The sequence below is a fragment of the Oncorhynchus kisutch genome, linkage group LG18 (genome assembly GCF_002021735.2).
Source record: "Oncorhynchus kisutch isolate 150728-3 linkage group LG18, Okis_V2, whole genome shotgun sequence".
In the NCBI taxonomy this organism is placed as follows: domain Eukaryota; kingdom Metazoa; phylum Chordata; class Actinopteri; order Salmoniformes; family Salmonidae; genus Oncorhynchus; species Oncorhynchus kisutch.
In genome coordinates, this window is record NC_034191.2 from 31,695,082 (window position 1) to 31,715,025 (window position 19,944).

The 19,944-nt window shown below is 45.0% G+C and overlaps 1 protein-coding gene across 3 annotated transcripts in view; it reads left to right on the forward strand.

Moving 5' to 3' along the window:
- Positions 1-19,944, forward strand: part of LOC109909416 (tripartite motif-containing protein 3) — a 46,095-nt gene that overhangs the window by 23,831 nt on the left and 2,320 nt on the right. For all 3 annotated transcript variants that reach the window (XM_031795800.1, XM_031795801.1, XM_031795802.1), the window contains exons 3-14: positions 4,667-4,907; positions 5,526-5,677; positions 6,176-6,356; positions 7,120-7,290; positions 9,720-10,016; positions 10,213-10,477; positions 15,781-15,884; positions 17,705-17,872; positions 18,073-18,241; positions 18,486-18,545; positions 18,780-18,850; positions 19,670-19,810. In XM_031795800.1, the coding sequence (XP_031651660.1) occupies positions 4,667-4,907; positions 5,526-5,677; positions 6,176-6,356; positions 7,120-7,290; positions 9,720-10,016; positions 10,213-10,477; positions 15,781-15,884; positions 17,705-17,872; positions 18,073-18,241; positions 18,486-18,545; positions 18,780-18,850; positions 19,670-19,810 (2,020 nt within the window). The remainder of the gene's footprint in view (positions 1-4,666; positions 4,908-5,525; positions 5,678-6,175; positions 6,357-7,119; positions 7,291-9,719; positions 10,017-10,212; positions 10,478-15,780; positions 15,885-17,704; positions 17,873-18,072; positions 18,242-18,485; positions 18,546-18,779; positions 18,851-19,669; positions 19,811-19,944) is intronic.

Here is a 19,944-nt window from a genome sequence, read left to right on the forward strand (position 1 = left end):
TGACACATGTATGCACCCCATGCATGTGACCAATAAGGCCTGACCTATAGCATATCATAATCACATCAATGAATTGGTTATAACAAACTGGGAGCACCGTTACAGCAGAATGGATGCAGAGGACGTGACAAATAAACTCGAAACAGGGTTATGTTTAGGCTACTGGTTGCTCATGAGGTAAAGGGGAAGTCAGATGTGTGGAATACATTTGACTAGTTATGTCATTTTTTAAAAATTGAACCTTTATTTAACTAGGCATTTATTTTACTTCGGGCTCGGTGTCCACGGGACGGTTGAGCTAACGTAGGCTAATTCGACTAGCATGAGTTTGTAAGTAATAAGAACATTTCCCAGGACATAGACATATCTGATATTGGCAGAAAGCTTAAATCCTAACTGCACCGTCCAATTTACAGTAGCTATTACAGTGAACTATATGAACTATATTAAGTCAGGATTCCTATTTGACTCAGCCATGCCTCGTTGCCCATCCAACCTTTCCTCATTTCCCACCCCTTCTAATGCAACTATCCCTGTTGCTTCTCCCCCTTTTCCCCCTGCCACTCTACAAAGTTTCTCCCTGCAGGCAGTAATTGAGTCCGAGGTGCTAAAGGAGCTCCTTAAACTTGACCCTAAAAACCATCTGGGTCAGATGGTTTAGACCATTTCTTCTTTAAGGTTGCTGCCCCTATAATCGCCAAGTCTGTCTCTCCTCTCTGGGGAGGTTCCCATTGCTTGGAAGGCAGCCACGGTTCGTCCTTTATTTAAAGGGGGAGATCAAGCTGATCCTAACTGTTATAGGCCTATTTTGCCCTGTTTATCAAAAGTGTTGATAAAACTTGTCAATAATCAACTGACTGTCTTTCTTGATGACTATAGTATTCTCTCGGGTATGCAATTTGGTTTCCACTCAGGTTATGGATGTGTCACTGCAACCTTAAAGGTCCTCAATGATGTCACCGTTGCCCTTGATTCTAAGCAATATTATCCTACTATTTTTATTGACTTGGCCAAACCTTTTGATACGGTAGACCATTCCATTCTTGTGGGCAGGCTAAGGAGTATTGTTGCCTCTGTGGGGTCTTGGGGCTGGTTTGCTAACTACCTCTCTCAAAGAGTGCAGTGTATAAAGTCAGAAAATCTGCTGTCTCAGCCACTGCCTGTCAACAAGGGAGTACCCCAAGGCTTGATCCTAGGCCCCACGCGCTTCTCAATTTACATCAACAACATAGATCAGGCAGTAGGAAGCTCGCTCATCCATTAATAGGCAGATGATAGTCCTATACTCAGCTGGCCCCTCCCCGGATTTTGTGTTAAATGCTCTACATCAAAGCTTTCTAAGTGTCCAACAAGCTTTCTCTACCCTTAACCTTATTCTGAACCCCTCCAAAACAAAGGTCATGTGGTCTGGTAAGAAGAATGCCCCTCCTCCCACAGGTGTGATTACTACCTCTGAGGGTTTAGAGCTTGAGGTAGTCACCTCATACAAGTACTTTGGAGTATGGCTAGACAGTGCACTGTCCTTCTCTCAGCACATATCAAAGCTGCAGGCTAAAGTTTTAAATCTAGACTTGTTTTCCTCTATCGTAATCGCTCCTGTTTCACCCCAGCTGCCAAACTAACCCTGATTCAGATGACCATCCTACCCATGCTAGATAACTCAGACATAATTTATAGATCGGCGGCTAAGGGCGCTCTCGAGGGGCTATATGTTCTTTACCATTCGGCCATCAGATTTGCCACCAATGCTCTTTATAGGACACATCACTGCACTCTATACTCATCTGTAAACTGGTCATCTCTGTATACCCGTCGCAAGACCCACTGGTTGATGCTTATTTATAAAACCTTCTTAGGCCTCACTCACCCCTATCTGAGATATTTACTGAAGCCCTCATCCTCCACATACAACACCTGTTCTACCAGTCACATTCTGTTAAAGGTCCCCGAAGCACACACATCCCTGGCTCACTCGTTTTTTCAGTTCGCTGCAGCTAACGACTGCAACGAGCTGCAACAAACACTCAAACTGGACAGTTTTATCTCAATCTCTTCATTCAAAGACAATCATGGACACTCTAACTGACAGTTGTGGCTGCTTTGTGTGATGTATTGTTGGGTCTACCTTCTGACCCTTTTTTGCTGTTGTCTGTGCCCAATAATGTTTGTAACATCTTTTGTGCTGCTACCATGTTGTGCTGCTACCATGCTGTGTTGTCATGTGTTGCTGCCTTGCTATGTTCTTGTCTTAAGTCAAATATGTGTTATGACATAAAGTCATGAGAGTCAAATATGTGTTACGGCATAAAGTCATGAGAGGGTCAAATATGTGTTACGGCATAAAGTCATGAGAGGGTCAAATATGTGTTACGGCATAAAGTCATGAGAGGGTCAAATATGTGTTACGCCATAAAGTCATGAGAGGGTCAAATATGTGTTACGCCATAAAGTCATGAGAGGGTCAAATATGTGTTACGCCATAAAGTCATGAGAGGGTCAAATATGTGTTACACCATAAAGTCATGAGAGGGTCAAATATGTGTTACGGCATAAAGTCATGAGAGGGTCAAATATGTGTTACGCCATAAAGTCATGAGAGGGTCAAATATGTGTTACGGCATAAAGTCATGAGAGGGTCCTGGTACTGTATGCCAGGGATCTCCTAAGCAGCTTGGCTTTCCTGTGACTTAGTGACAGGCAGCCTCTCCAGGCCTGGTGGAGGAGGAGCAGGGTGCATTCTCCTGAGGGTGCCACAGTACTGCTGTTTCACCCATCTCACCAGCCATTCACAGGGGGAAGATGGAAAGATGTGGAGAGACGGAGAGATGTGGAGGAAGAGAGGAGAGAGAAGGGAGAACAGAGGAGGTGGCACAGTCCACAGTGATGTTGCCAGCTAGCAGCTCTTTCCACCCCTGCTACCCTCACTTGACAGGAATGCCCTCATTTGACTGCGCAAGCTCTACGCTCTCTGTATTGCCTGACACAGCTCGCTGACGTCTGCACTGTCCTCTGCCCTGTCTGTTCTGTTCACATCATCTTCAGGAAAGGCTACTGGCCTACTGAGCAGACATATTGCATGCACTGCCTGTAGTAGGCTGCACTGTTGTAGATCCTTGACTTGACCCTTTGTTGAAATCAAATCAAATCAAATCAAATTTATTTATATTGCCCTTCGTACATCAGCTGATATCTCAAAGTGCTGTACAGAAACCCAGCCTAAAACCCCAAACAGCAAGCAATGCAGGTGTAGAAGCACGGTGGCTAGGAAAAACTCCCTAGAAAGGCCAATACCTAGGAAGAAACCTAGAGAGGAACCAGGCTATGTGGGGTGGCCAGTCCTCTTCTGGCTGTGCCGGGTGGAGATTATAACAGAACATGGCCAAGATGTTCAAATGTTCATAAATGACCAGCATGGTCGAATAATAATAAGGCAGAACAGTTGAAACTGGAGCAGCAGCACAGTCAGGTGGAAGTTGAAACTGGAGCAGCAGCATGGCCAGGTGGACTGGGGACAACAAGGAGTCATCATGTCAGGTAGTCCTGGGGCATGGTCCTAGGGCTCAGGTCAGTTGAAACTGGAACAGCAGCATGGCCAGGTGGACTGGGGACAGCAAGGAGTCATCATGTCAGGTAGTCCTGGGTCATGGTCCTAGGGCTCAGGTCCTCCGAGAGAGAGAAAGAAAGAGAGAAGGAGAGAATTAGAGAACGCACACTTAGATTCACACAGGACACCGAATAGGACAGGAGAAGTACTCCAGATATAACAAACTGACCCCAGCCCCCCGACACATAAACTACTGCAGCATAAATACTGGAGGCTGAGACAGGAGGGGTCAGGAGACACTGTGGCCCCATCCGAGGACACCCCCGGACAGGGCCAAACAGGAAGGATATAACCCCACCCACTTTGCCAAAGCACAGCCCCCACACCACTAGAGGGATATCTTCAACCACCAATTTACCATCCTGAGACAAGGCTGAGTATAGCCCACAAAGATCTCCGCCACGGCACTACACTCAATCATATGACCCACTGAAGAGATGAGTCTTCAGTAAAGACTTAAAGGTTGAGACCGAGTTTGCGTCTCTGACATGGGTAGGCAGACCGTTCCATAAAAATGGAGCTCTATAGGAGAAAGCCCTGACTCCAGCTGTTTGCTTAGAAATTCTAGGGACAATTAGGAGGCCTGCGTCTTGTGACCGTAGCGTACGTGTAGGTATGTACGGCAGGACCAAATCAGAGAGATAGGTAGGAGCAAGCCCATGTAATGCTTTGTAGGTTAGCAGTAAAACCTTGAAATCAGCCCTTGCTTTGACAGGAAGCCAGTGTAGAGAGGCTAGCACTGGAGTAATATGATCAAATTTTTTGGTTCTAGTCAGGATTCTAGCAGCCGTATTTAGCACCAACTGAAGTTTATTTAGTGCTTTATCCGGATAGCCGGAAAATAGAGCATTGCAGTAGTCTAACCTAGAAGTGACAAAAGCATGGATACATTTTTCTGCATCATTTTTGGACAGAAAGTTTTTGATTTTTGCAATGTTACGTAGATGGAAAAAAGCTGTCCTCGAAATGGGTTGACATTTGTCTAAATGTAATGAACCATAACCATCAACTTGACATGGTTTATAACAAGCCATTCCTGTTGTTCTCTCCTGTCTTTTCCAGATGCCTACAGAACTACATCCCGCCTCAGTCTCTGACACTATCGTGTCCCGTGTGTCGTCAGACGTCCATCCTGCCAGAGAAGGGCGTGGCTGCGCTGCAGAACAACTTCTTCATAACCAACCTGATGGAGGTGCTGCAGAGGGACCCAGAGTGTTCTCCTCCAGAGGCCTGCAGTGTGCTGGAGTCAGTCAGTGCAGCTGCCGCCTGCCAGCCACTCTCCTGCCCCAACCACGAGGGCAAGGTAGGCTTCTATTACCCCTCTACTGCCCCATCTACCCCTCTACTACCCCGCTGCTGCAGCTCACCTGCCCCAACAAAGCAGGAAAGGTAGGCTTCAGTCAGGCATCTAATTGATGATACATTGGTGTCACTGACTGATAGAGTGAACACAACTGATTTTAGATCTGGGACGAGTAAGAGTACTGATCTAGGATCTGTCCATATAATGTAATTCATTATGATCTTTAATTTTTTTTTTTTTATACCTTTATTTAACTAGGTAAGTCAGTTAAGAACAAATTCTTATTTTCAATGACGGCCTAGGAACAGTGGGTTAACTGCCTGTTCAGGGGCAGAACGACAGATTTGTACCTTGTCAGCTCTGGGGTTTGAACTTGCAACCTTCCGGTTACTAGTCCAACGCTCTAACCACTAGACTAATCGGATCTTAGATCATCATTCCTACTTTGAGTCGCTTTGTGGATATGTACCATGGACTAGCTAAATCACATTTACAAGCCCCCAAACATTGAGAAAACATGTCCATGTTTGACCTTGTCACTGTATGAACCTGCCTGGTCTATGGTGAGTCATCATGTGTTTTGAGCTGTGCTGTGTTGCTCCCCTGCGCCCCCTGTAGGTGATGGAGTTCTACTGCGAGTCGTGTGAGACGGCCATGTGTTTGGAGTGTACTGAGGGAGAGCACAGGGAACATGTGACTGTCCCTCTGAGAGATGTCTTGGAGCAACAGAAAGCAGCCCTGAAGACCCAGCTGGATGCCATACGCAACAGGTACTGGATGGTCTATACTGCTCTGTCCGTAATGAGGGACAGTCTATACTGCTCTGTCCGTAATGAGGGACAGTCTATACTGCTCTGTCTGTAATGAGGGACGGTCTATACTGCTCTGTCTGTAATGAGGGACGGTCTATACTGGTCTGTCTGTAATGAGCGACAGTCTATACTGGTCTGTCTGTAATGAGGGACAGTCTATACTGCTCTGTCTGTAATGAGGGACAGTCTATACTGCTCTGTCTGTAATGAGAGACGGTATTAGGATGGTTAAAGCCCTATTCTGAGTACATTGACCGTGTACACACTGGATAAGTCTTGGTAAGTGCAATGATAAATGACCGGAGTGCAGTTTTCCGGTCTCTGGTTTCAGCTTCTCATGAAGATCGATAGAAATTGCACACACATTTAGTCAGTTCCTCTGTTCATGCTCGTTGGTTAGACTTGATTGGACTGTGTGAGGTAGTGACCGTATACTGTTTCCTCTTCCTGTCCCAGGCTGCCCCAGCTGAGGGCTGCTATAGAGCTGGTAGGGGAGATCTCCAAGCAGCTGACTGACAGGAAGAACGAGGCAGTGACAGAGATCAGCAGTACCTTTGAGGAGCTAGAGAGGGCGCTACACCTCAGGAAGACCACCCTCATCACTGACCTGGAGAACATCTGCTGCACCAAGCAGAAGGTATTTGCAACAGGATTAGATCTGCTGTCCCAAATGGCACCCTATATACTATTCAGTGCACAATTTATGACCAGGGCCCATAAGGTCAAAAGTAGGGCACTATATAGGGAATAGGGGGTCATTTGGGACACAGTGATGGTCTATGAAGAACTACCTCTCTCTTACTTCTGTGGATGACTATCTCTCGGTCTTACCTCCTTTTTCTCCCTCTCTTCACACTGTTTCTGACTACCTAACTACCATTCTCTCTCCTCTCCTCCCTGACTCCTCTTACTATCCCTCTCTCCTCCCGGTCTCCTCTCGGTCTCCTCTCCTCCCTGTCTCTTACTATCCCTGTCTCCTCCCTGTCTCTTACTATCCCTCTCGCCTCCCTGTCTCTTACTATCCCTCTCGCCTCCCTGTCTCTTACTATCCCTCTCGCCTCCCTGTCTCTTACTATCCCTCTCTCCTCCCTGTCTCTTACTATCCCTCTCTCCTCCCTGTCTCTTACTATCCCTCTCTCCTCCCTGTCTCTTACTATCCCTCTCTCCTCCCTGTCTCTTACTATCCCTCTCTCCTCCCTGTCTCTTACTATCCCTCTCTCCTCCCTGTCTCTTACTATCCCTCTCTCCTCCCTGTCTCTTACTATCCCTCTCTCCTCCCTGTCTCTTACTATCCCTGTCTCCTCTCCTCCAACTATTTCTCTCTCCTCTCCTCCCTAACTGACTATCCCTCCCTCCTCTCCTCCCTCTCTTAACATCCCTCCTCTTCTCTCTGTCTGTAGGTGCTCCAGGCCCAGCTCTCTTCTCTCCTGCAGGGTAAGGACAACATCCAGAGCTGCAGTAGTTTTACGGAGCAGGCTCTGAGCCATGGCAGTGCTACAGAGGTTCTGCTGGTCCAGAAACAGATGGGGGAGAGGGTCAGCGCCCTGGCCCGACACACCTACCCAGAACAGGTTGGTGGAGACGTTTGTTTGTTAGTTTCACATATATACGTATACAATTATGATAAAGTGCACTACAGTATATAGAGAATAGGTTGCCATTCAGGACAAAGCCATAAGGATGCTGATGGGCCCCTTCCAGGTGGTAAGAGTAGGCAACTACATGTCTGCCATGCTGATCCTTAACACTGGGACCCCTCAGGGGTGTGTACTTAGTCCCCTCCTGTATTCCCTGTTCACCCTCGACTGCGTGGCCAAACACGACTCCAACACCATCATTAAGTTTGCTGATGACACAACATTGGTAGGCCTTATCACCAACAACCATGAGACGGCCTATAGGGAGGAGATCAGAGACCTGGCAGTGTGGTACCAGGACAAAAGCCCCTCCCTCAATATGAGCAAGACAAAGGATCTGATCGTGAACTACAGGAAAAGGAGGGCCGGACAGGCCCCCATTAACATCGACGGGGCTGTAGTGGAGCGGGTCGAGAGTTTCAAGTTCCTTGGTGTCCACATCACCAACGAACTATCATGGTCCAAACATACCAAGACAGTCGTGAAGAGGGCACGTCAAAACCTTTCCCCCTCAGGAGACTGAAAAGATTTGGCATGGGTCCCCAGATCCTCAAAAGGTTCTACAGCTGCACCATCGAGAGCATGCTGACCAGTTGCATCACCTGGTACGGCAACTGCTCAACATCTGACCGTAAGGCGCTACAGAGGGTAGTGCGAATGGCCCAGTACATCACTGGGGCCAAGCTTCCTGAAATCCAGGGCCTATAATAGGCGGTGTCAGAGGAAAGCCCATAAAATTGTCAGAGACTACAGTCACCCAAGTAATAGACTGTTTTCTCTGCTACCACACAGCAAGCGGTACCGGAGCGCCAAGTCTAGGACCAAAAGCCTCAACAGCTTTTACCCCCAAGCCATTCGACTGCTGAACAATTCATAAAATCGCCATAGGACAATTTACATTGACACCCCCCCCCCCCCCCCCCCCCCCCCCTCTTTTGTACACTGCTGCTACTCGCAGTTTTTGTTATCTATGCATAGTCACTTCGCCCCCACCTACATGTACAGATTACCTCAACTAGCCTGTACCCCTGCACACTGACTCGGTACCGATGCCCCCTGTATATAGCCTCCACACTGACTCTGAGTTTGAGTTTGAGTTTATTTTTATTTTTACAGGGACAGTGCACATTAATCAACATTTCAGTAAAAGTGCCGGTTTTAGCCAACCGGCTAATTTTCAACCGCTGTCCCTGGGCAGGTTATTAAAAACAATTACAATATAGACAATAGCAACATAGAACAAGCAAGACATAGCATACAGACAGAGCAACATAGGACAAGCAAGACGTAGCATACAGACAGAGCAGCATAAAACAAAAAGCAGCAAGACAAAATTCATAAAAGCAACAAAGTGTTTCCACACCTCACAAGCTACAGACAACAGACAACATGGAGTGGCAACACACAGCTAGGGACCATGTTCACAAATCTGATTGACCTTTAGCCATGTCTTCAAGCATTTTGTGAAAGTGTGATATGTGGTGCAGTTATGTGTGTCTGATGGCAGTGTATTCCAGACATGGGAAGCTCTCACAGAGAATGCAGATTTACTAAAGGTGCTTTTCCTTAGGGGAACTATACAGTCACCTCTCATGGCAGACCTTGTGGATCTGCTGCCATATGTCTGGGTTTTCTGTTTAACAAAAATATTGAGTGGAGGGGGAGCCAGGCCATTGAGGATCTTGAATACAAGACATGCGTCGGTGTATTGCACAAGATTTTCCCAACTCAAGAGCTCATGCTTTCTAAGGATGTGACAATGATGATGGCTATTGGGCTTCCTATCAAGCACTTTGAGAGCCTGTTTGTAGACAGACTGAATAGGTTTTAATGTTGTACAGCAAGCTTGGGCCCAACTAGTCAAGCAGTATGTTAAGTGGGGGAGTATCATAGATTTGAAGTACAGTTTTGCTACCTCTGTAGTCAAACACTTTCGTATAAATCGGAAATTAGCTAGGTTGAATTTGGTTATTTGAATTACCTTTTTCACATGCTTTTTAAAAGAGAGGTTGGAATCAAGTATGATGCCAAGGTACTTAAAATCGGATACCACTGTACCGATGCCCACTGTATATAGCCTCCACACTGACTCGGTACCGATGCCCCCTGTATATAGCCTCCACACTGACTCGGTACCGATGCCCCCTGTAAATAGCCTCATTATTGTTATTGTGTTACTTTTTATTATTACTTTTTATTTTAGTCTACTTGGTAAATATTTTCTTCTTCTTGAACTGCACTGTTGGTTAAGGGCTTTTAAGTAAATCATTTCACGGTAAAGTCTACACTTGTTGTATTCGGCGCATGTGGCAAATAAAGTTTGATTTGATCAACTTAACAAACCTACCCTTTCCCCCTCCCAGCCCCATGAGAATGGCCATCTTGACTGCCAGGTGGAGACAGAGGGTCTTCGTCGTTCTATCCAGAACCTGGGCGTGCTCATCACCACGGGAGCCATTGGCCACACCTCCGTCGCCACGGGAGAGGGACTACGCCACACACTGGTTGGCCAGCACACCACCGTCACAGTGACGACCAAGGACAAGGATAGCGAGCTGGTAAAGACAGGCAACGCGGCGCTGCGGGCCGAGATTATGTCGGTGGACGGGGCGGTAACCACGGAGACGGAGGTGGTGGATAATAAGAATGGGACGTATGAGGTGATGATAACTGTACTTCGTATATGACATCATAACTTGCAATATATGTGTTGTGTAATCTAATGTATGTAATCTATCCAATGTATGTATTGTCAAGTGTTTAATGTACAGTGTTTATTTTGTATGCAGCTGTACTGTCTAAGACTTTATTCCCCTGGAGGTGCCTGATAAGGTTCTGTTCCATAATATTCTACAGGTGGGCTATACCATGCGCTCTGAGGGGGAGTTCTCCTTCTCTCTCCTCCTGTACGACCAGCCGGTCAGGGGCAGTCCGTTCCGGCTGCGTGCGGTCAAGCCCTCGGACGTTCTGCAATCTCCAGACGATGTGAAGAGGAGGGTGAAGAGTCCTAGTGGGACGGGGGGCCACATCAGACAGAAGGCTGTGAGGAGACCCTCCAGTATGTACAGCACCACCAAGAAGAAGGAGAACCCCATCGAGGATGAACTCATCTACAGAGTCGGTAGGTGCAGATCATAGAGACATGTAATACCTATTAATATTAGTTTAACTATGTGGTACAGCTGCTTATATTTACATTTGAGTCATTTAGGTGATTATCTTATCCTAGGACTTTAAAGTGGATTTAACTAAAGTAGCTAAAACAATCACAAGTCATGATTGCAAATTACAGGTAAAAACATTTTCAAAAACAGCTTTCTTTGCTACTGTCTTTGACAATCAGTTTAAAAGCCTGCATGGTACAAAACAGGCCATGGGGAAAAGGGAATACTCACACATTGGTTCAATGCTCCCATAGTTTTTTAAAGCAGCGTTACTAATGAAGACATTCACATTTGACTTGTTATTTTACACTCGTATCCAGAGGCAGTGCCTGCAACTGAAGTAGGTACAATAAGACTAAAGTAAGACAACCACATATAGTGATCAAGTTGGATATAGTTATCTTAGTTTTCTCAGTGCAGGCTGCAGGGTACAGACAATGCTGTGGGAAAAGTAGGAAGATACAATTTGTTTCACTGCTCTCAGCAATCTTACCGATGAAGATCTTTTGAGGTCTCTCTGTGATAACTCGTGACTCTGCTATTTAGCCCTTGTTTCCATGGACACAGACTGTGTTCTTACTGGATGTGTGATGGTTTGACTGTGTGTTCTAACTGGATGTGTGATGGTTTGACTGTGTACTGGATGTGTGATGGTTTGACTGTGTGTTCTAACTGGATGTGTGATGGTTTGACTCTGTGTTCTAACTGGATGTGTGATGGTTTGACTGTGTGTTCTAACTGGATGTGTGATGGTTTGACTCTGTGTTCTAACTGGATGTGTGATGGTTTGACTCTGTTCTAACTGGATGTGTGATGGTTTGACTGTGTGTTCTAACTGGATGTGTGATGGTTTGACTGTGTGTTCTAACTGGATGTGTGATGGTTTGACTGTGTGTTCTAACTGGATGTGTGATGGTTTGACTCTGTGTTCTAACTGGATGTGTGATGGTTTGACTGTGTGTTCTAACTGGATGTGTGATGGTTTGACTCTGTGTTCTAACTGGATGTGTGATGGTTTGACTGTGTGTTCTAACTGGATGTGTGATGGTTTGACTCTGTGTTCTAACTGGATGTGTGATGGTTTGACTGTGTGTTCTAACTGGATGTGTGATGGTTTGACTGTGTGTTCTAACTGGATGTGTGATGGTTTGACTCTGTGTTCTAACTGGATGTGTGATGGTTTGACTGTGTGTTCTAACTGGATGTGTGATGGTTTGACTCTGTGTTCTAACTGGATGTGTGATGGTTTGACTGTGTGTTCTAACTGGATGTGTGATGGTTTGACTGTGTGTTCTAACTGGATGTGTGATGGTTTGACTCTGTGTTCTAACTGGATGTGTGATGGTTTGACTGTGTGTTCTAACTGGATGTGTGATGGTTTGACTGTGTGTTCTAACTGGATGTGTGATGGTTTGACTCTGTGTTCTAACTGGATGTGTGATGGTTTGACTGTGTGTTCTAACTGGATGTGTGATGGTTTGACTCTGTGTTCTAACTGGATGTGTGATGGTTTGACTGTGTGTTCTAACTGGATGTGTGATGGTTTGACTCTGTGTTCTAACTGGATGTGTGATGGTTTGACTGTGTACTGGATGTGTGATGGTTTGACTCTGTGTTCTAACTGGATGTGTGATGGTTTGACTGTGTGTTCTAACTGGATGTGTGATGGTTTGACTGTGTGTTCTAACTGGATGTGTGATGGTTTGACTGTGTGTTCTAACTGGATGTGTGATGGTTTGACTCTGTGTTCTAACTGGATGTGTGATGGTTTGACTCTGTGTTCTAACTGGATGTGTGATGGTTTGACTCTGTGTTCTAACTGGATGTGTGATGGTTTGACTGTGTGTTCTATCTGGATGTGTGATGGTTTGACTGTGTACTGGATGTGTGATGGTTTGACTCTGTGTTCTAACTGGATGTGTGATGGTTTGACTCTGTGTTCTAACTGGATGTGTGATGGTTTGACTGTGTACTGGATGTGTGATGGTTTGACTCTGTGTTCTAACTGGATGTGTGATGGTTTGACTCTGTGTTCTAACTGGATGTGTGATGGTTTGACTGTGTGTTCTAACTGGATGTGTGATGGTTTGACTGTGTACTGGATGTGTGATGGTTTGACTCTGTGTTCTAACTGGATGTGTGATGGTTTGACTGTGTACTGGATGTGTGATGGTTTGACTCTGTGTTCTAACTGGATGTGTGATGGTTTGACTGTGTGTTCTAACTGGATGTGTGATGGTTTGACTCTGTGTTCTAACTGGATGTGTGATGGTTTGACTGTGTACTGGATGTGTGATGGTTTGACTCTGTGTTCTAACTGGATGTGTGATGGTTTGACTCTGTGTTCTAACTGGATGTGTGATGGTTTGACTGTGTACTGGATGTGTGATGGTTTGACTCTGTGTTCTAACTGGATGTGTGATGGTTTGACTGTGTACTGGATGTGTGATGGTTTGACTCTGTGTTCTAACTGGATGTGTGATGGTTTGACTGTGTGTTCTAACTGGATGTGTGATGGTTTGACTGTGTACTGGATGTGTGATGGTTTGACTGTGTACTGGATGTGTGATGGTTTGACTCTGTGTTCTAACTGGATGTGTGATGGTTTGACTGTGTACTGGATGTGTGATGGTTTGACTGTGTACTGGATGTGTGATGGTTAGACTCTGTGTTCTAACTGGATGTGTGATGGTTAGACTCTGTGTTCTAACTGGATGTGTGATGGTTTGACTCTGTGTTCTAACTGGATGTGTGATGGTTTGACTGTGTGTTCTAACTGGATGTGTGATGGTTTGACTGTGTGTTCTAACTGGATGTGTGATGGTTTGACTGTGTACTGGATGTGTGATGGTTTGACTGTGTACTGGATGTGTGATGGTTTGACTGTGTACTGGATGTGTGATGGTTTGACTGTGTACTGGATGTGTGATGGTTTGACTCTGTGTTCTAACTGGATGTGTGATGGTTTGACTCTGTGTTCTAACTGGATGTGTGATGGTTTGACTCTGTGTTCTAACTGGATGTGTGATGGTTTGACTGTGTGTTCTATCTGGATGTGTGATGGTTTGACTGTGTACTGGATGTGTGATGGTTTGACTCTGTGTTCTAACTGGATGTGTGATGGTTTGACTCTGTGTTCTAACTGGATGTGTGATGGTTTGACTGTGTACTGGATGTGTGATGGTTTGACTCTGTGTTCTAACTGGATGTGTGATGGTTTGACTCTGTGTTCTAACTGGATGTGTGATGGTTTGACTGTGTGTTCTAACTGGATGTGTGATGGTTTGACTCTGTGTTCTAACTGGATGTGTGATGGTTTGACTGTGTGTTCTAACTGGATGTGTGATGGTTTGACTGTGTGTTCTAACTGGATGTGTGATGGTTTGACTCTGTGTTCTAACTGGATGTGTGATGGTTTGACTGTGTGTTCTAACTGGATGTGTGATGGTTTGACTCTGTGTTCTAACTGGATGTGTGATGGTTTGACTGTGTGTTCTAACTGGATGTGTGATGGTTTGACTCTGTGTTCTAACTGGATGTGTGATGGTTTGACTGTGTGTTCTAACTGGATGTGTGATGGTTTGACTGTGTGTTCTAACTGGATGTGTGATGGTTTGACTGTGTGTTCTAACTGGATGTGTGATGGTTTGACTCTGTGTTCTAACTGGATGTGTGATGGTTTGACTCTGTGTTCTAACTGGATGTGTGATGGTTTGACTCTGTGTTCTAACTGGATGTGTGATGGTTTGACTGTGTGTTCTATCTGGATGTGTGATGGTTTGACTGTGTACTGGATGTGTGATGGTTTGACTCTGTGTTCTAACTGGATGTGTGATGGTTTGACTCTGTGTTCTAACTGGATGTGTGATGGTTTGACTGTGTACTGGATGTGTGATGGTTTGACTCTGTGTTCTAACTGGATGTGTGATGGTTTGACTCTGTGTTCTAACTGGATGTGTGATGGTTTGACTGTGTGTTCTAACTGGATGTGTGATGGTTTGACTGTGTACTGGATGTGTGATGGTTTGACTCTGTGTTCTAACTGGATGTGTGATGGTTTGACTCTGTGTTCTAACTGGATGTGTGATGGTTTGACTCTGTGTTCTAACTGGATGTGTGATGGTTTGACTGTGTGTTCTATCTGGATGTGTGATGGTTTGACTGTGTACTGGATGTGTGATGGTTTGACTCTGTGTTCTAACTGGATGTGTGATGGTTTGACTCTGTGTTCTAACTGGATGTGTGATGGTTTGACTGTGTACTGGATGTGTGATGGTTTGACTCTGTGTTCTAACTGGATGTGTGATGGTTTGACTCTGTGTTCTAACTGGATGTGTGATGGTTTGACTGTGTGTTCTAACTGGATGTGTGATGGTTTGACTGTGTACTGGATGTGTGATGGTTTGACTCTGTGTTCTAACTGGATGTGTGATGGTTTGACTGTGTACTGGATGTGTGATGGTTTGACTCTGTGTTCTAACTGGATGTGTGATGGTTTGACTGTGTGTTCTAACTGGATGTGTGATGGTTTGACTCTGTGTTCTAACTGGATGTGTGATGGTTTGACTGTGTACTGGATGTGTGATGGTTTGACTCTGTGTTCTAACTGGATGTGTGATGGTTTGACTCTGTGTTCTAACTGGATGTGTGATGGTTTGACTGTGTACTGGATGTGTGATGGTTTGACTCTGTGTTCTAACTGGATGTGTGATGGTTTGACTGTGTACTGGATGTGTGATGGTTTGACTCTGTGTTCTAACTGGATGTGTGATGGTTTGACTGTGTGTTCTAACTGGATGTGTGATGGTTTGACTGTGTACTGGATGTGTGATGGTTTGACTGTGTACTGGATGTGTGATGGTTTGACTCTGTGTTCTAACTGGATGTGTGATGGTTTGACTGTGTACTGGATGTGTGATGGTTTGACTGTGTACTGGATGTGTGATGGTTAGACTCTGTGTTCTAACTGGATGTGTGATGGTTAGACTCTGTGTTCTAACTGGATGTGTGATGGTTTGACTCTGTGTTCTAACTGGATGTGTGATGGTTTGACTGTGTGTTCTAACTGGATGTGTGATGGTTTGACTGTGTGTTCTAACTGGATGTGTGATGGTTTGACTGTGTACTGGATGTGTGATGGTTTGACTGTGTACTGGATGTGTGATGGTTTGACTGTGTACTGGATGTGTGATGGTTTGACTGTGTACTGGATGTGTGATGGTTTGACTCTGTGTTCTAACTGGATGTGTGTATTTGACAGGAACTAGAGGGAGAGATAAAGCAGAGTTTACAAACCTCCAGGGAATCTCCACCTCCAGCAACGGACGTATCGTAGTGGCTGACAGCAACAACCAGTGTATACAGGTGAGACTACAGCCATACAACCAGTGTATACAGGTGAGACTACAGCCATACAACCAGTGTATACAGGTGAGACTACAGCCATACAACCAGTGTATACAGGTGAGACTACAGCCATACAACCAGTGTATACAGGTGAGACTACAACCATACAACCAGTGTATACAGGTGAGACTACAGCCATACAACCAGTGTATACAGGTGAGACTACAACCATACAACCAGTGTATACAGGTGAGACTACAGCCATACAACCAGTGTATACAGGTGAGACTACAACCATACAACCAGTGTATACAGGTGAGACTACAGCCATACAACCAGTGTATACAGGTGAGACTACAACCAGTGTATACAGGTGAGACTACAGCCATACAACCAGTGTATACAGGTGAGACTACAACCATACAACCAGTGTATACAGGTGAGACTACAGCCATACAACCAGTGTATACAGGTGAGACTACAACCAGTTGAGACTGACGTTTTGCGGGTACTATTTAATGAAGCTGCCAGTTGAGGACTTGCGAGGCGTCCGTTTCTCAAACTAGACACTAATGTAATTGTCCTCTTGCTCAGTTGTGCACCGGGGCCTCCCACTCTTTCTATTCTGGTTAGAGCCAGTTTGCTCTGTTCTGTGAATGTGTAGTACACAGCGTTGTACGAGATCTTCAGTTTCTTGGCAATTTCTCACATGGAATAGCCTTCATTTCTCAGAACAAGAATAGACTGACGAGTTTCAGAAGAAAGTTCCTTGTATCTGGCCATTTTGAGCCTGTAATCAAACCCACAAATGTTGATGCTCCAGATACTCAACTAGTCTAAAGGACAGTTTTATTGCTATTGTAAACTTGGATTAGCTAACACAATGTGCCATTGTAACACAGGAGTGATGTTTGCTGATAATGGGCCTCTGTACGCCTATGTAGATATTCCATAAAAAAGAAGCAGTTTCCAGCTACGATAGTCATTTACAACGCTAACAATGTCTACACTGTAAAAATGTGCTTTTCTTTCAAAAACAAGACAATTCTGAAGTGACCCCAAACTTTTGAACGGTAGTGTAAGTATCAAAAGTAAATGTAATTGCTAAAATATACTTAAGTATCAAATGTAAAAGATAAGGGGTAAATAATTTCAAAATCCTTATATTAAGTAAACCAGGGCACAATGTTTTTTTATTTTAATTTACGGATGGCCAGGATGGCCAGGATGGCCAGGATGGCCAGCACACCAACACTCAGACATCATTTACCAATGAAGCATTTGTGTTTTGTGAGTTTGCAAGATCAGAGGCAGTAGGGAAGGCCAGGTATGTTCTCTTGATTATCTTGTGTTAATTGGGCCATTTTCCTGTCCTGCCTCAGCATTCAAAATGTAATGAGTACATTTGGGCATCAGGGAAAATGTATGGAGTAAAAAGTACATTATTTTCTTTGGGAATGTAGTAAATGTTGTAAAAAATATAAATAATAAAGTAATGTACAGATTCCCCAAAAAACTACTTGAGTAGTACTTTTATTATTATTTATTTATTACTTATTTATTACTACTTGAGTAGTACTCTTAAGTATTTTTACTTAAGTACTTTACACCACTGCATACAACCTGTGAGAGAAAGGTAACCATGTGTATAGTGACAGCGTGGGATGAGTGTACTACATTGCAAAGCAGAAAAGGTATTAGGTTAAGGCTATAGTTTCAATCATAGTATCACAGGTCAAGCACATATTTCAAGGCACATCTCAAATTTCACCCTATTCCTTATTGTCCCTTAAGAAAAATGGACAATAAGGGACAATTGTTGTGGTATTATTCTCCAGGTGTTCTCCAACGATGGGGCATTCAAGCTGAGGTTTGGGGTCAGGGGTCGGTCGCCGGGGCAACTGCAGCGCCCCACGGGGGTCACCGTGGATATGAACGGTGACATCATTGTGGCCGACTACGACAACCGTTGGGTCAGCATCTTCTCCTCCGACGGGAAGTTCAAGGTGAGAGGTCATGAGGATACTCTAGGAGACTGGTCTTGAGAAAGACCTCAACGTTAAACAGTCTACTATATGTTCTATACGTACCGGGTGCACTGAGCTTTCCCATAGCTGCCCCTTTTGATTTGCACGTCAGATAAGACTCATCACATCTTTCCCTCTGACCTTCCATTGACCTTCCATTCTCTCTATCTCCGTGACAGAGTAAGATCGGGGCGGGTCGTCTGATGGGCCCTAAAGGAGTGGCGGTGGACAGGAACGGACACATCATCACCGTGGATAACAAGGCCTGCTGTGTGTTCATCTTCCAGGCCAATGGGAAGCTGGTCACCAAGTTTGGAGCCAGGGGGACATCAGACAGACAGTTCACAGGTAAGGGAGATACTCCTTGCATGATCTATCTATGGGTTGGCAGTTCTGGGACTTATTCCACTGATTGTCACTATTTTTGGAACAATTCCTGTTCTATTGTATTCTGCTTTTAACTCTTTGGTCAGTGTGATTCTCTTCCATTTCTATAACCCTCCAATGATATGGCTTCACTAGCTCCATGGAGAAACCTGTCACTCATTTCAATCTCATCTCTGACAATCTCATTTTATTGTTTCATTTTTAGAAAAAAGTGGTACAAACATTTCACTGGAACCCAAGCTGAGTAAATCTGGCCCTGCGTTCAGTAAGTATTGATGTATGATATAGCAGTCTCTTCATGATACAACTGCCCATTGCCATGTCTTACATTGTACATTGCTTGGTGTCTCCCTTTGTGGCTAGTGTTTCCACAGTCCTGTTGTGTACAAAGTCCTAAAATAGTCTGGAACTTCCTCTACTGCACTGTTATGTTGATGACTCATCTTCTCTCTGCCTCTTCTCTCCCTCCCTTTCGCCCTCCCTCCCTCCCCTTCCCTAGGTCCCCACTTTGTGGCGATCAACAATAAAAATGAGATTGTGGTAACAGACTTCCACAACCATTCAGTGAAGGTACGTCTCACTATTTTCTCTTTCTCTGTGTGTGTGTGTTACTGTAGTCATATCAGGTAGGTTTAAAATGCCTTGACTTCAGGCCTTGAGCGTTCTGTGGTTGCAGCTTTGTGTCACTCCCTCACTGCCATCCTGTATTTACTGTACGTCACTGTGCCACAGGAAAATGTCCCACTTCCACTGTTGGGTATCTGATGTCAGTTTGAATCATTTCAAATGAACTTTGTTACGTTAACTGTTGGATGTGCCACTTCCACTGTTGGTAGACTACCTCTGAACAGTGTAGGTTAGGGTTGTGGTTTAAGGTTGGGCTTGAGGTTAGAGTGAGGGTTGAACCTGGCTATGGACATGAAGCTAGGGTTGAGGTTAGAGTTGAACCTGGCTGTGGACATGAAGCTAGGGTTGAGGTTAGAGTTGAACCTGGCTGTGGACATGAAGCTAGGGTTGAGGTTAGAGTTGAACCTGGCTGTGGACATGAAGCTAGGGTTGAGGTTAGAGTTGAACCTGGCTGTGGACATGAAGCTAGGGTTGAGGTTAGAGTTGAACCTGGCTGTGGACATGAAGCTAGGAATGAGGTTAGAGTTGAACCTGGCTGTGGACATGATGCTAGGGTTGAGGTTAGAGTTGAACCTGGCTGTGGACAGGAAGCTAGGGTTGAGCCTGGCTGTGGACATGATGCTAGGGTTGAGGTTAGAGTTGAACCTGGCTGTGGACATGATGCTAGGATGGAGGTTAGAGTTGAACCTGGGTGTGGACATAAAGCTAGGGTTGAGGTTAGGACACACTACTTCTGAACAGTTTGAATTCCTTCCCTAATAGGTGTACAGTGCAGACGGGGAGTTCCTGTTTAAGTTTGGTTCCCATGGCGAGGGGAACGGACAGTTCAATGCCCCGACAGGCGTTGCCGTGGACGCCAACGGGAACATCATCGTTGCCGACTGGGGGAACAGCAGAATACAGGTCAGTTAATGATGATCTTGATGGCAAGATTAACAAGCAGCATTAGTCATTATATTTGATTTACTCTTTCGAGTTCGATCAAAAAGAATATGATCATAAGTAATGTAACTTATTATGAGTACAGCTGACCCTGA